The sequence below is a fragment of the Mesocricetus auratus genome, unplaced genomic scaffold (genome assembly GCF_017639785.1).
Source record: "Mesocricetus auratus isolate SY011 unplaced genomic scaffold, BCM_Maur_2.0 Super-Scaffold_100001, whole genome shotgun sequence".
Taxonomy (NCBI): domain Eukaryota; kingdom Metazoa; phylum Chordata; class Mammalia; order Rodentia; family Cricetidae; genus Mesocricetus; species Mesocricetus auratus.
This window is the reverse complement of record NW_024429187.1, coordinates 10255664-10273135: the sequence shown is the minus strand read 5'-3', so window position 1 is coordinate 10273135 and position 17472 is coordinate 10255664. Positions and strand designations below refer to the sequence as shown.

Genomic DNA, 17472 nt, shown 5'->3' with positions numbered 1-17472 from the left:
ACTAAAAGTTTTTGTGAATAGATCATAAGTTTAAAACTTTACAGTTGATTTCCGGACTGCCTGCCTGGGCCTGGGCTCTGCCACTGAGGCTTCCATCCCTGCAGAGGCAGCAGGAGCCAAGCTACCATAGTTTCCTGCTCTACCCATGGAACTAAAACTAGACTGGCTGCCTGAGCTAGGGGACTGATGCAGCGGCTTCCATCCCAGAGGCAGGAGCAAACTCACCATAACATTCTAGTCTCCTGTTCCACCCACGTGACAAAGACTATCAGGGCCTGTCTCCAGACTACACTCCTGTGCCTGGAGTATACCACTGGGGCTCCCATCCATCCCAGTGAGATCCAAAGCACCCCAGCATCCTAGTCCATTTTTCCACGCACGAGACCAGGAAGTGGAGAGCTACCAGAACAGTGGGCTTGCCGACATCCAAAAAAAGGGAACCCTGGTCCCACACCCATCAGTAGAGGAAGAAGCACCCTCTGGAACCCACTGCAAGAACAGATGGGAAGGAGACAATATAAAAACACAAAGAGCAACAGAAAAACAAATATGACACCGCCGGAGTCCAGAGACCCTACACCAACAAGACGGGAACACCCCAACACAAATGAACTAGAAGAGAATGACATAAAAAAACAACTTCATGGAAATTATAGAGGCCCTCAAAGAGGATATGAGAAAATCCCTTAAAGAGCTGGAAGAAAAAAACAATCCAAAAAATGCAAGAAACAGAGCAAAAGACAAAACAAAAATTGCAAGAAACAATTCAAACAGTGCGAGGGCTGAAATATGAAATAGAAACAATAAAAAACAAAGTCTGAAGGAATGCTGGAAAAAAGAAATGCTGAGAAAACGGTCAGGTACTACAGATGCAAGCATATCCAACAGAATACAAGAAATGGAAGAGAGAATCTCAGGTGTTGAAGATACACTAGGAGACTTAGATTCATAGACCAAAGAAAATTTTAAGTTCAACAAATCCCTAACACAAAATATCCAAGAAATATGGGACACTGTGAAAAAACCAAACTTAAGAATAATAGGTATAGAAGAAGGTGAAGAAACCCACCTCAAAGGGCCAGAAAACATATTCAACAAAATCATAGAAGAAAACTTTCCCAACCTAAAGAAAGACATGCCAATGAAGTTAGAAGAAGCCTACAGAACACCAAATAGAGTGGACTCCCCAAAAAATCCCCTAAACACATAATAATCAAGACCCCAAACATACAGTATAAAGAAAGAATATTAAGAGCCCCTAGGAAAAAGGCCAAGTTACATGTAAAGGCAAACCTATCAGAATTACAGGTGACTTCTCCATGGAAACTATGAAAGCCAGAAGGTCCTGGATATATATTCTACCAACATTAAGAGACCACGGATGCCAGCCAAGACTGCTATACCCAGCAAAGCTTTTAATCAATATAGATGACAAAAACCAGATTTAAACAATACATATCCACTAACCCATCCCTACGGAAAATTCTGGAAGGAAAACTCCAACCCAAGGAAGTTAACTACTACCAGAAAAACATAGGCATTAGATAATCCCACTTTACCAACAGGCAAAAGAAAAAGTGGTGGAAATTCACATACAATTCCAACAACAACAACCATTCCAAAACAAACAAGAATGAGCTATCAAAGGTCATTAATTTCCCTCAATATTAATGGTCTTAACTTGCCCATAAAAAGACACAGGTTAACAGAATGGATTCGAAGACAAAATCCATCCTTCTGCTGCATACAAGAAACACACCTCAGCTTCAAAGATAGATGTTATTTCAGAGTAAAGAGTTGGAAAAAGATATTCCAATCAAATGGACCCAAGAAACAAGTGGGGGTAGCAATCCTAATATCTAACAAACTAGACTTTAAACTAGAATCAATCAAAAGAGATGAAGGAGGTCACTTCATACTCATTACAGAAGAAATCAACCAAGATGAAGTCCAGTTCTGAACATCTATGCCCCAAATACAAAGCCATCCACGTTCGTAAAAGAAACATTACTAAAACTCAAAGCACATATAAAACCTCACACACTTGTAGTGGGAGACTTCATCACCCCACTCTCACCACTAGACAGGACCACAAGACAAAAACGTAACAAGGATACGAAGGACCTAATAGATTTTATTACCCAATTGGGTCTAACACTCCATTCAAACACAAAAAAATGTACCTTCTTCTCAGCTCCACATGGAACCTTCTCAAAAATCGACCACATACTTGGCAACATAGCAAACCTCAACAGGTACAAAAAATTGGAATAACTCCCTGTATCTTATCAGATCATCATGCCTTAAAGTTAGAATTCAACAATAACACAAACCGCAGAAACCCTGCAAACTCATGGAAATTGAATAACACACTATTGCACCATTACTGGGTCAAAGAAGAAATAAAAAAAGAAAATAAAGACTTCCTAGAATTCAATGAGAATGAAGACACAACTTACCCAAACTTATGGGATACTTTGCAAGCAGTGCTAAGAGGAAAGTTCATAGCACTAAGTAAGTGCCCACATGAAGAAACTGGAGAATAGATACACTAGAGAATTAACAGCACAACTGAAAGCTCTAGAACAAAAGGAAGCAAACTCACCCCAGAGGAGCAGACACCATGAAATAATTAAATTGAGGAATGAAATCAATAAAGTAGAAACTAGGAAAACAATACAAAGAATCAATGTAACAGAGAGCTGGTTCCTGAAGGGTGGATAGAGAAAATGTGGTACATTTACACAGTGGAGTATTACTCAGTGGAGAAAAACAATGGAATCTTGAAATTTGCAGGCAAATGGATGGCACTAGAGGAAACCATCCTGAGTGTGGTAACCCAGACACAAAAAGACAAACATGGTATGTACTCACTCATATATGGATTTTAGATATGGATCAAGGGAGTGTCAGCCTACAATCCCAGTGCCAGTGAGTCTGGGAAACAAGGAGGTTCCCAAGAGAGATGCATTATACCCCAGAGAAGTGGAATGAGGCAAGATATTCTGAGCAGATTGGGAACATCGGGGGAGGGGAGAGAGAACCTAGAAAAAGTTAGGGGGATAAGAGGAGGGGAGCAGAAGGCATGGGGGAGCAGGAAGGTTGTGTTGAGGTAAGAATAGAGGAGAGCAGGATAAGAGATATCATTATAGATCAAATTATTATAGGCTTGAGGAGAGAGCTGACACTAATGAGATCTCCAGAGATCTACAAGGATAACACCAACTGGCAAACTAAACAATAGTGGAGAGACTACACTAATAGACCCTCCTTAATGGTGGGGTTGATGACTACCCTATATGCCATCCTAGAACCTTCATCCAGGGACTGATGGAAGCAGAGAGATATCCACAGCTAAACACTGAACTGTACTCCTGGAACCTAGTGACAGAGATGGAGCAGTGACAAACAAAGGGGTCAAGACCATCATGGTGAAACCCACAAAGACAGCTGACTGGACAAGGTGGAGCTCTTGAATCACAGACTGATGGCTGAGAGGCCAACAGGGGACTGATCCAGACTCCATGAATGTAGCGCCAGGGAGGAGTCCACAGAAATCACTGGGGCCTATGGGTAGTAGATCAGTGTTTACCATGGTTTATGAATGAGCTTTGGGAGCCCATTCCAAATAGAGGGATACTTTTTCTGCCCGGACACATGGGGAAGGGCTTAGGTCCTGCCCAGGATGAAATGACAGACTTTAGAGATCTCCCCCCCCCCAAGGAGGGCTTCACCCTCCCTGGGAATGATGTGGGGATTGGGTGGGTGGCTGGGGGTGGGCACTGGTGGAGGGACAAGGGAGGAGGGGTGGGAGAGGGAGCTGGAAATGACATGTGAAACATTCTTGTTTGTAATTTAAATAAAAATATGTATTGAGAAAAAAGAAAAAAACTTTACAGTTATGCACAAAGTCAGAGTCACAGGCATCTAACCAAGTTTATTATGACAAAGCAGCCTAAAAAAAATGTTGCCAGTTCTTTGCTTGCCGAGTCTGTCTGATAAAAGATCTAAGTTTCAAAGCTTGTCTCACTGGACACTGCACTGAGGGTTGCTGGTCACAGTCTTCCTCGAGAAATCTTGAAACTTTGCAATGCCCAGGATGCTCACCCAAAGGGATGTGCTTTTGACCAATAAGATGTAACTCCTGTTTTTTTATTATTGTTATTGCTTCAAGGCTCTTTAAATAGTGTATTTAAGCTAGGTGAACAGAGAGGCTCGGGATAATTGAAGTGAAGCTAGAAGCTAAAGAAATAGGATTAGAACCAGCAGAATAAAGAGCAACAACACATGTGTGAGTTAATCTGTTATCTCTTAGATCAGACGTTTTCTCAGTCCTTTTAGCTAAGCTGTGACTCTTCTATCCTGAACCCTTGGAGGTAGTTTTGTGAGCTGGACTCACAAGCTACTGAAATATTTATACTTCTGATGGCTCCACAGGTCAATACTGCTTCCTACACTACTATCAACAGAAATGCTAATGTTGAGTTAATAATTTATTGAAAAAAATTCTCACTCAAGTTCACGGAAAATTCTAATTTTTGCGAACTTTGTGGTTTTTAAAGTAAATGTTAAGAATCCTGTTTAAATTAGAAAAATAATAACTATACTGCCTCTGGCTGTGGGCAGGCGACTTAAGGGGAGTCTCAAATTGAAATTGCTGTGAGAGGAAGTAATTCACATTGGCTAGTGAATGCAGCATTTGGTGTGCATTTCCCAAGTTCGTTTTGTAAGCAACCTTTCCTGAGTCTGGATGAAACCTTACCCTTTCCCTGACACATTCCCTTCAACTATCTGAGGTACACCAAGGCAATGTAAAAGACAATCCATGCTGAATTTGAGGAAGGAATGTTTTTCTTTGAAACAACAGAGATTTCAGACAAGATCTGATTCAATCAGGGTGGGTACAACCAGAGATTAGAAAGAAACCTAGAGACTTCAAATAATGGTTGTCCTGGAACATTACCTTCTGAACGATGATTTCAATAGTAGGAATTTTGGACGGAGACAGGGTAATAAGTATAGAGAAGTGGGTCACACAGCATTCAAATTATTGCAGCATTTCTTCTACTTAGCAAGCTAGAGAGAAATAGAGTTTGAAGAAAAGGAAGGTCTCTGTATATCTTTCAAGTATTTGTGATTCCCTAGAGATAAGTCATCAAAGAAGTGCATTTGAGTTTTATGATCTTTCCTTTATGCATTATTTGAGAAGGGTAAATAATCTTTATCAGACTAAAACTATCTGGTTAGAGGAGAGCTTACTTATATAATTTCTTCTTTTCAATTCCTTCTTGGGGGGGTGAATAATACCGATCATTGAGCCTAGGGCCTCCTACTCATCAGGCAAGCATTCTACTCCTTTATCCCCAGTCCCTTTATTTACTTTTTATTTTGAGGAAGTTCTCTATACGATGCCCAGGCTGGTCTTGAACTCACTCCATATTGCAAGCTGACTTTGATCTTGCAGTCTTAGCACCACCCACCCCATGTGACTTGTGATGGCAGGTCTATGCCACAAGGCTCCATTTGTTCTTTCCTATCTTAATATAGCTATCAAAAATCTCTCTGTCACAACAGGGTTTCCCACTGAGTTTCTTTAAAGCTAAGCTTTCTTCTAACCCGCATAGATGAATATTTGGTTTGACTTTTTGACTCCTGCCATCTAGACCTAAGACCCAGTTGGAGGGTTAGAACTCTCGTCTTCTCTCTGCTTAACAAACACTACTACCTGGTGTGAAGAAAGATGTTTGACAATAGAAGCAGACATCCAGCTTGGCCATGTTGAGCAATAAAGGGGTTTTGAATAGTAAGTTACAAAACACGAATCCATTAGACTCTGCATAGAGAAGGCGTGAGAGGAGACATCAGAGACATCAGATGTGACTTGCAAGCTAAAACCTGCTTTTGTATCTATGTCGAAGGGATAAATAATCCTGAATAGAGTGCTAAATATTCTTCAGCATGGAGGAGAACAGTCCCTCAGGGTCATGATGAGTGTATATGTGTATATTAAAACAATGCACAGACCTGTTAAGCATCCATCCATCCATCTCTATGTGGTTGTTAAACAATGAACACTAGAGTGAAAACGTTGGGGAGGCTGTTGGCTATGATGTGACAATATTTTACTGAAACAAGCATTCTCATTTCCCACTCATAGGAAACCTTTTACTGATTATATTCGTGAGTTATTTTGGAACGAAACTGCACAGGCCTATCATGATTGGTGTCGGATGTGTGGTTATGGGCCTAGGGTGTTTCTTAATATCACTACCTCATTTCCTGATGGGCCGGTGAGTATCCTAGTCCTTGATGATATTTCAGATTTAACTTTCACTTACAGAAAATAGGGCTCAGAATTTCCCCTCTGAGAGGAGCAATGTCCCCCGCCCCAAGTACAGAATGCTAACGTGGAAATTAGAAGACATGGTCTCCACTCTGCTGGTATGATTTGTGAATCTTGTGGTGTTGGGTCCATTTAAGTTTCGATCCAGTCCCTTTGTGAAGTGGGGATTTGAGACACTGCTTTCATGAAATTGAGACACATGGAGAGATTCTCTGAATCTGCCAAAGCTGTGTTGAGTCCTTCATCAGGCCTATTTAGATACTTCAATAACAAGGGGTCTATAATGTGACATAATAGTGGGTCACAAAGGGATAGACCAATGGCAAGGCTGATTTTTATCTTCATGTTTACCAAAGTGTATAGTAAAGAAAACTGTAAAAGTGAAATTATGCAGAATTATCTCTTACCCCCTTTCGGCTTTCTGGGAAGAGTACTCTGGTCTTTCTTCTATTTGCCTATGTGTTTTATTAATTTTTAATGCTTAAATATTAAATGATAAAAATGTTTTATAACATAGAACCATGTTGTGATAAAACTCAGTTTTTATCTACATTGAAATCTTAACTCATTTTCTTCCATTTGATTGACTCTCTTTGTGTCTCTCACTATTTCACAAGTTCCTCAACATCTGGTTGTATGAGCATCCCTGGACATGGGTCAGAGACCTAAGTGTTGACTTGGCCACGTCTCTTGGTTTTGTCTGCTCTACTCCACCTGTCTCTAAGCTGCAAACATCTAGGCCGGCTAAGCGTGACTTCCTTATAATTCTCCATCATTCTTTTCCCCAAGAATTTGCTTGACTTCCTTTCCTCGCTTCCTCATCTTCCTTCTACTCTCTTGCATTATTTCCTTCTTTCTTTCATTTTAACTTTAAGATCTTTTATCATTTTTATTTGTGTGAGTGTTATACCTGCATGTATATACACACTCTGTATCTGTTGCCCACACTGATCAGAAGAGAGTGTCATTTCCCCAGGAATTGCAGTTAGAGACGATTGTTTGCTACCATGTGAGTGCAAGAAAATGAACGCAGTTCCTCTTCAAGGGCAACAACTTCTCTTAGCCACTGAGCCTTATCCCCAGTCCTGCTTTGTCTTTTTCTTTTCGTGACAGGGGCTTGCTATGTAGCCTAGGTTGGGATTTACTGTGTAGCTCAGGCTAGCCTCAAACTCTTGCTGATCCTCCTGTGCCAGCCTTCCATGTGTTGGTACTATAAGGATGAGACACCACAACCACCCTGGTTTGTCTCCTTCTTGCTCTTAATGACTCACACGAGGAGTATCCTATCCTCTGTTTCTAACTTTGCCCTCTCTCACCTCTTTATGTAGAGAACAAATTCCCCTCAGCCTTTGAAGACATTGTGTCTTTTGGAATTAGAATTAGCATCCTAACTCCTGTGGCTGGCATCTCCTATAGCTCCACAGTTGACTATGATGGCATTTCTTTAAATCTTTTTGCCACCTCAGTCAGGTGCATTAGGTCCAGACATTTTGTAAAGATTTTGTATTTTGTTCCCCTTTCCTTATCTTCCTCTTCTGTATCTGCTAGTTGAGCACTGACCTCCAGGATTTCATTCCTATCTGGTCATCTTTCTGTATCTGCTAGTTGAGCACTGATCTCCAGGATTTCATTCCTATCTGGCCATCTTTCTGTATCTGCTAGTTGAGCACTGACCTCCAGGATTTCATTCCTATCTGGCCATCTTTCTGTATCTGCTAGTTGAGCACTGATCTCCAGGATTTCATTCCTATCTGGCCATCTTTCTGTATCTGCTAGTTGAGCACTGACCTCCAGGATTTCATTTATCTGGCCATCTTTCTAACTTCATGTCTTCAAATCTCTTAGGTGCTTCCTGGGAGATTCAGCTCTGTCATTCAGGCTCTTGAATGGGTTTGCCACTTGTATGATGATATTTCTAAATTTCTATTGTCGAGAACACCACTCTACTCCTGCATATCACCTCTGAGGGGACATCTTATTTTCTCAATAATTCAGTGTCCTTTCTTTCACTTGAGAATCTCTTCCTCTGGCTACTTCAAGTATAGCTTTTGTTTGTCTTGGACTTGTATTGTGAGAAATGTTTTGTTGTTGTTGTTGTTGTTGTTTTACCTTTTCATCCTTTTTGAAGGGCCTGGTACCCAGCTCCCAAATAAATCACACAGGAGGCTTATTTTTAGCTAAGAATGCCTGCCTTAGCTTTGTCTTGTTGCTAGCCAGATTTTCTTAACTTAAACTAACCCATTTACTTTTTGCCTCTGGGCTTCTACCTTCTGTTACTTCTGTATAACTTACTTACCTTCTTACTCAATGGCTGGGTGGGTGGCTGGGTTACTGAGTGGTTGGTCTCTGACATCCTCCCCTCTTTGTTCCCTTGCTCCGCTCTTCTTTCTTTCTTTCTTTCTTTCTTTCTTTCTTTCTTTCTTTCTACTTCTTTATACTCTCTGCCTGCCAGCCATGCCTGTCCTTGCTCCTGCCTTGCTGTTGACCATTCAGCTCTTTATTATTGAATGTTTTAGACAAGCAAAGAATCACAGCTTCACTGAGTTAAACAAAGTCAGTGTAAACAGAAGTCACACACCTTAAAACAATATTCTACCACAGACTTGCTGTAATACGGTGTCCACTACACACAGCCCTTGGCTATTGGTTCATGTTTGAGAGAGAACAATAACAGATAACTAACTGGAAATTCTGGATACAAATATGGACTTGATTAATGGGAGTCTTTTATATTTTTCAGTAGGTGAATCAACAGGTGATTGAGATGGACTGGGTGGTGAATGATATGGCATGAGTGGTGATTGACCTGGACTGTGTGGTGCTTGAGCTGGACTGGATGTTGTTTGATCTGGACTGGCTGGTGATTGAGATGGATTTTGAGCCATCTCAGAAATGTATGAAACTTGTGATCCTAGGCAGAGATGCACTTGTTAAAGAGGTAGAAACTTGGCTACCAGCCAGAAAGGAATAGAAACATCATCTTATAGTGTGTGAAATTCTAAATATAATGATCCTCCTTCATGTCTTCTCTGTACTCAATGTACCAGTTTGGATCCTCTCCTACCTGTGAGCATTTCCACTTGGAGAGACTAAGGATGAGTATGAGCTTCTAGTTATTCCTTCTGTGCATTTTAGGCCTCACTTTAAACTTTGCTTTTTATATCCAGCTAGGACCTGAATTAGGAGTCTCTTCATGAAGTTTTCAATGGAGACCTGGATTATATCCTGTTGCTCCCAGAAGCATGATAACTATATTTCCCTGTCCTTCTGATTCCTTGGTCACATGCTCATCCACATCCCAATCTGAAGATTGATTGCGTTTGAGTGACCACACTTTCAATCACTAATTTGTGTTTTTGAAGCTATTTTATTTATATATGTTGTGGTGGTTTGTATGTGCTTTCATGTGAGATCAGGAAACAGACATCAGGAGTAGGTTTTCTCTGCTTACCCTGTGGAACCTGGAGTGCCATCTAGGTTGTCAGTTTTGTACACACGCATCTGTACCCATGGAGGCATCTGGTATTTCAGAAGACTCTTTTTAAATCTCTTTTATTTTTTTGAAACAGAGTCTCATGTAGCTCAGTCTGGCTCTGAATTACTCTGTAGTTAAGGATAATCTGATCCCCTTGTCTCCATCTCATGTGTGCTACGACAGTGGTACTGGACCACCATGCCTGTGTGTATTGGGTGCTCAGAATCAAACCTAGGACTGGTGCTTCCCAGGCACCAGTATTCCAACTGAACCACATCTTCATGTTTAGAACTCTTTATCTGTGAGAAAATGGGCATTCCCGGTTTTTTTTATTTCAAAACACCTTTCTGTCATTTAAAGAACTTGATAATCACCAAGAAAGATGATCCTTTTTTACAGTAAGCTCTTGTGTCTACATGTAGGTGGAATAGCCTCAGACCAGCTGCATAGCTGAGGGTGACCTTGAGCTTCTGATGCCTCTTACCTCTCAAGTGGTAGGGTGAGAGGCATGGGCCAGTACATCCTGTTGATGCAGTTATGACCTTTAACCCCAGCACTACATGCCCAGCCTAATGATACAGATTTGTGTGTGCGTGCCTGCCTGCACGTGTGTGTGTGCATGTGTGCATGCGTGTGTGTGTGTGTGCGTGAGTGAGTGTGTGTGTGTGATTGTGTATGCATAGTGTGTGTAGGTGTTCACATGTAGAGATCAGAGGAGTACTTTATGGAGTCATTCCTCTCCTTCTACCTTTATGTGATTTTCAGGTTTGAAGTTATTTCTCTGGCCCTGCAATAGGATTTATGATGGTTAGAATGACTGCTGTGGGAACATGGCTGCATAGGCTGTGGATGCTGTGGTCTCAGAAATCCACAGAGGCTCTCATTGAACTCAGTCCCTCACAGTGAATTTTTGCTTTGTTCACACAGATACGAATATGAAAAGGCGATTTCACCTTCAAGCAACTTGTCTTCAAACAGTTTATTGTGTTCAGGAAATAGAACCGAGACCTCAATGCCAACACCGGACCCAGCAGGTTGACTCATGCTTCTTCTTGCTTTCTTCTCAGAGACTCAGTCAGAGAATATTCTTTTATGAAGGGCTTTGAAGGTGACAGTGGGTTTAGTATGCATTTAGTACAAATGACAAGCTTTACTTCTCTCTTCAGGGAAGGGATTTGTCTAATAAGATAGAATACTCTGCCTCCTGAATTTGAATATACTTATTAAGACTCATTTGTTTCTTAAAGTAGGTGTTTTAAAAATAATCCAAAGATATCCACTCCTGCACCATTGCAAAGTTATTCCCAGAAGGGAAAACAATTTAGAAGGTTGAATTCAGACACGTGGTGAAATCTATGTGATTTGTCTAGTTCAATTTTCTATTGCATTAATAAAACATGGACTAAAACCAACTTAGGTAGGAAAGAGATTTCTATATTACAAATTGTACCCAACCATGAGGCAATTCAAGGAACCTGCATAGAGAGACTAAAGCAGAGACCGCTGAGGAGTGCTGCACACTGGCTAGTGCCTTTGGCTCGCTAATCTACCTTTCTTATAAAGCCGAGACCCAGCTGCCCTAGGATGGTCTGTGCAATCTCACGTCAATTAGCCAAGAAGAAAATGTCTCCTACACATGCCCACAGGCCATTCTGATGGAGTCAGTTCTCTTCAACTGAGATTCCTTCTTCTCAGACTTAAGTTTGAGTCAACTTAGCAAAAAAACTATCCATCACAGTTATTAGACAAGAATAACAGGCAGAAAGATACTTTCCTGGATCTGTGCCATGTACCCGATACACCTTGGAATAACAGGTGTTACAGTTCTGAATTCCTTGCTTACCCATGAATTGAAGAGAGACATTATTTACATTTCAACCAAAGTGCAGTGCTTTCCTTACTTCCTATGTGTTCAGGCACTGTGGTCCTGGCTCCTCCCTTTCCTATACAGCTAGTAGCTTTTGCATCACTATAATCAAAATTCCGAACAACTCAAGGGAGGAAAGGCATGCTTTCACTCACTCTTTTAGAGGCTTCATGGTCATTTTGACACATGCTTATAGAAAGAATGTCACTGTGACATGAGTGTTGGCTGATGATCTTCTGCACTTCTTTTGGGGCAAGTGAATAGAAAACAAGATTCAGGAAGTGGGAAGATATAGCCTCTGTGGCCATGCCTTCCCCATATCCCACTTGTTCCAATTAGGCCCGCCTCTTAACTTTTAGTACCTATTACTGCCGGTCTTGTGACTCTGTCAACAAATTTTATGACTTGACCAGCAAATCAACCCAATGATTATTTTGGAGCCCTGTTGACCTGTTTCTGTACACGCACTCATGGACACAGCCAGATATGTAGAAATACTTAATGCATGTATAGTTACTTTTCTTTCACTTTGATAGAATACCATGGCCAAGGAAACTTATACACGGAAGAATATATTTATGCTTATGATTCTAGAACTGTGGGTCTCAACCTTCTTTGTACTGAAACAATTTAATACAGTTCCTCATATTGTGGGCACCATCAATCATAAAATTGCTTTATTGTTCCTTTATAGCTGTAATTTTGCTACTGTTAAGAATCGTAATATACATCTATGTATTCAAATGGTCTTATGTGAGCCCTGTGAAAGGGACATATGAACTCCCCAAAAGAGATGCAGCCTACAGGTTAAAAAATGACTGTTCCAGGGGAATGAGAGTCATTCATGGCAGGTAGAATGGCAACAGTTGCAGGAAATTAGGAGTTCTCATCTCAACTTTCAGCATGAGGCAAAATGAGCAGACTGGAGTAGAGTGAGGCTTTAACTTCTCAGAGTCCATCTCCAGGGACATTCTTCCTCCACCTCCCCAAAGAGCGTCACCAACTGGAGACTAAGTGTTTAATACTGGAGCCTCTTGGGGGATATTTCCATTCAGAGTACCGTATTATTCTTACAGAGTGCCTGATTTGTTCCTAGCGCTGACATCAAGTTGCTTCCAAGGCCCTGTCATTCCAGTCCTGGGGTTTAGGGTGCCCAATTATGGCCCCCTTCGGAAACTGCACACATTCCCAAATGCTCATGGAGGAATAGATATCTACATATATATTTTAAAAAGTATTTAAAATATGCTCAAGGACCCAACACATACCCTGGACACAACACATGGAACTGTCACAGAAAGAACACCACAGGCCAAAACTTCTCCCTCCTATGCTAGATTCATGCTCCCCAAATTATCAGAAACCTCCAAAGCTCTCAGGGAGTCTGTGGAGATCAAAATAACTGAGATTCAATGAGCAGCCATCTTGAAGCTCTGAGCCACAGAAGCCATCTAAGCAAATCAACCCGAAACAGTGTCCTCCATTCTAGTCTATTCTCACCTCCTGAACTGACTTTGGAAATCCAACCCTGGTGTTCTTGGATTTTTTGTGGATAAGTTAAGTCTCCCCATGTAATGAGGATTCTTCCTGCTAGCCTAGTCCCAGGGCCGCATCAACCCCAAATAACACACAGAGACTTTATTAGTTACAATGCTGTCAGCCAATGTCTGGGGCTTCTCATTGGATAGTTCTGTCTTAAGTATTACCCATAACTACTAATATATATATTTCTATAAGTTCTTATCTTACCGAGGCTGCCAGCCTCATATGTTCTCTCTTCCTGGGATCGTATCGTGAATCCATACTCTTGACTACATTTCCCAGACTCCTCCTCGACTCCTAGTCCCATCAATCATGCTTTGCTATTGGCCAACAGTACTTTATTTATCAACCAATAAGACAAACATAAACACAGAAGGACTTCCCCCATCATCCCCATGTGCAAAGCAACCTAAAACAGTGTTCTCCATGCTAGCTGTTCTTAACTCTTGAACTAACTTTTGAAAAGCCACCCCTTGTACTCCTGGCATTACAGTAGATAAATTAAAATCTTCCCCATGTGCAGAGCCTAAGGAAAGCACTTGATTCTTTCAGTGTCTGATGCCTTTAGTTCTTCCTTAGACAAAGATTGAGAGTCTCCCTGTGATCTGTAGACAGAAATCATTGTGTCTATCAAAGATAAGAATCTGAACTCCTAGAGATGGAAACTGATTTTACTTCAACTAGGAATAAGTGAGAGTTACACCTTATGGCCTAGTTGTGCTTAGGACATTTAGCAGAGGGTGCATTGTCTTTCACTTTTCTGAAAATACAACATCAAGCTTCCCTAGGAAGTTGAAGTTCATTCAGCTTAGGGCAAACTATGGAGGTGCATACAAACTTTCAAAGGTTTGTCCTTTTTCCTTTCAAGTTCATTTGGCCTAGCTTGTGTTATTCCTCTGCTATTTGATCTGATGGTTGATAGTAAAGAATGGAATGTATAGAAAAAAGCATGATTGCCATTCAGTTAAATATTTAATTTCTACAAAGTAATAGGGTCTGTGTGGAGTTCAAGCTTCCATCAGTCTTCTTTGTGTTGTGTAATACAGCATGAACTGTCAGAGACATACACACATCTGTGATTCTTTTTCTTTTTCCCTCCTCAAAGTTGTGGAGGAATGAGGCAGTGCACACATTAAATAACTGGCTCCACTGGTTGGTGGACATCTGAGTGCCTGGAGGCGAGAGAAATTCCTAGTTTTACTGTTTGTTACTGGAGTTTCCTGACCCATCAGGTCCCACAGCCGCTATCTTCAGCCCCAAACAACCACACAGAGATTTATATTAATTATTAAACTGTTGGTTGGTGGCTAGAGTTTCTTACTGGCTAGCTCTGTCTTAATGATTAACCCATTTCTATAAATCTATGTATTTCCAAGTAGTATTGGCTTACCAGAGACTGCCAGACCTATTACTCTGTTTTAGTCGTTATGGAATCTATTGGAGCATCTCTCTCCCAGGCTTCTCCTAGTCCCCTAGCCCTGCCTATCTTCCTGCCTCTACTGCCTATTGGCCAAACAGTGTTTTATTCATCAAACAATAAGAGGAAATATATATATACATACATATATATATATTTATTCCATTGACTGTTTGCCTATTTCTTTGGTGTAAATTCTCACAGCCAATGTGTTTCCACTAAACTCTGAATTGGAATGAGGTATTTACTTGGAGACTCATCATTCCCACCCAAGTAGGCTTTGGGATAGCACTTATACTCACTTGATAATTATGATTACAAAATAAGCAGTAGGGGTCACTCAGTGATGCACAGTCAGCATAGCATGTAAGTCACTTAATAGCCATCATGAGCTTGTGACCAAAGAAACACTTAAAGAAAACTTTGAAGCCTGGCAATGGTTGTGCATGCCTTTAATCCCAGCACTCAAGAGGCAAAGGTAGGTTTATCTATTTGAGTTTGAGACCAGTCTGGTGTACAGAACAAGTTCTAGGACAGGCTCCAATGCTACAGAGAAACCCTGTCTTGAAAAATCAAAAAAAATAAAGTAAGAAAAGAAAGGAGGGAGGGAGGGAAGGAGAGAGGAGTACTTTTAATTAACTGTCAGTAACATTTGACTGTCAAAATGTTCATGTAGTTTTCTTTTGTTTTAATGTAGAGTGTGAAAAAGAAATTAAATCCTCAATGTGGATATATGTAATGGTAGGAAATCTTATCCGTGGAATTGGTGAAACTCCCATCATGCCCTTGGGTATTTCCTACATAGACGATTTTGCCAAATCTGAAAACTCCCCTTTATACATTGGTAAGTTTGAAATCAGACTTGGGATCATTATTAGGAAAGCAATTTCTGGGAGGGAGGAAATCAGTTATTGGTTTTGACACATTGTGTTTACTGAATGGTGAGCAAACTGCCATGGGCGTAAGATTGTTCAATGGGGGAGTTAAGCGGCAGCTGCAGACAGGCTGCTTCATCAAGCAGCTTCTCACTTATGGAGATCCCTCTGACCTGCGGACCCTGCAGTCTTCGGATGCTACCACATTATCCCTAAACCGTGAGAGATCCACCTATATTCCCTGGATATCTTTCCTTAGATTCAATCGTGTTTTTTTTCTTTTTTCTATTTTTGCTGCTTTTGGGTTATTATTCTTCCACCTATAAGTTATTACAACTTTATTACAGAACATTTTATGTCTAGCATTTTAAAACATTGTTTTACTTCTGTGCATGTGTGCATGTGTGGGTGGGTGGGTATGGGTGTGTGCATTTTATTGCCAGTGTGGTGATCAGAAGACAACTTTTGAGAGTTAGCCTGGACATTGAACTCGGGCCCTTGGTCCAGGTTTGATGGACAAATGCCTTTACCTGTTGACCTTTCTGTCTGGCACTTAGTGTTTTCTTTTGTTGTATTCATGTAAGAGTTCTGGCAGGAGAAGCCTACCAAGCAGTTTTAATCATGTCTCCTCTTCCATGGGCACCAGCTGTTTCTTATTTACCCTCTCCTCTCTTTACTACTTGGGGCTCTGCACCCTGCTTCTCGATGATGACACAGTTTCCTTCCTTATGACTCCTTGTTCTACACAGGTAGATCTTTTCATGGTTTTAACAGATATTCAAGTTAATTTTCTTGTTTGTGTTAGTTGAAAATATCTTTTTCTTGGTTTTTCAGGACAGGTTTCTCTGTGGTTTTGGAGGCTGTCCTGGAACTATCTCTTGTAGACCAAGCTGGTCTTTGAACTCACAGAGATGCACCTGCCTCTGCCACCTGAGTGCTGGGATCAAACGCGTGTGCCACCACAACCTGGCTTGAAAAACATCTTTTTAAAAAAATCCATGCATCTCACAGGCAAGAGCCAATTTAGTGTAAACCTTCTTATGTTTTCTCTTAAATTATCTTAGTTTATTAAGGATACTTTGCTTTGATTCTTAATTTGGTAGTTGATTATAACTCTATGACTTTGTATATAGAGATGTTTTCAATTAATATATACATATTATTTAAAACAAACAAATAATCAAGAAAAACGGGGAAAAGTGAAAACAGGAATAAGGTTAGAATACATTGAGATTAATTATATTTAAAATACCTTTTTGGGGACTTATTGATTTGGCAATAATTTTTTCTAGTGCTAGTCATTTCCTTTAAATACATTCAAAGACATCTAAGAAAAATATAAGCACTTTCCTGCAATAAACTGTTAGAATATGACTCTCTTTATCAAAAGGCTAGAAATTGTGTACATAAATGCCCCTGCCCAAGGGGTCAGTCAACGGGGACCCTCGGAGAGGGACTGAGAATGGGGGGAGAAGAGACATGAGAGACGGGGACAAGACAGTGTTGTGATCAATAAAAGCACCAACACGCCTTAAATAGGGCAGGTAGCAGAAGGGCGGGGAAGCAGAAATTCTTGTTGGCAGGCTATGTTCCAAGGACACAAGTCTGAAGCAGGAGGAGTCTGGACTGCAGGCCAGGTGGCAGAAGGGTGGGAGAGCCTGGACTGCAGGCCTTGAAAATATGCAGTACAGAGAAATAGAAACTTAACTAAATGTTAGTCTCTAAGAATATAGTAGGAATATTAGGATGGTTTCTATTAGGCCATTCTTATTTAGGGCCCTCCACAATACATACATAAAATATAATAGTACCTATATTGATGTAAGATTCATGATTCATGTATCTTATGGTTAGTTTTATAAATAAATAGCTATATTCCATTGTTTTTTTCTGCAGAGTAATACTCCATTGTGTAAATGTACCACATTTTCTCTACCCACTCTTCAGTTGAGG

General features: G+C 40.7%; 1 protein-coding gene across 4 annotated transcripts in view; it reads left to right on the top strand.

Moving 5' to 3' along the window:
- LOC101832023 (solute carrier organic anion transporter family member 1A5) overlaps positions 1–17472 on the top strand; it is a 53901-nt gene that overhangs the window by 11317 nt on the left and 25112 nt on the right. For all 4 annotated transcript variants that reach the window (XM_040743509.1, XM_040743510.1, XM_040743511.1 and 1 more), the window contains exons 4-6: positions 6158–6290; positions 10746–10852; positions 15342–15488. In XM_040743509.1, the coding sequence (XP_040599443.1) occupies positions 6158–6290; positions 10746–10852; positions 15342–15488 (387 nt within the window). The remainder of the gene's footprint in view (positions 1–6157; positions 6291–10745; positions 10853–15341; positions 15489–17472) is intronic.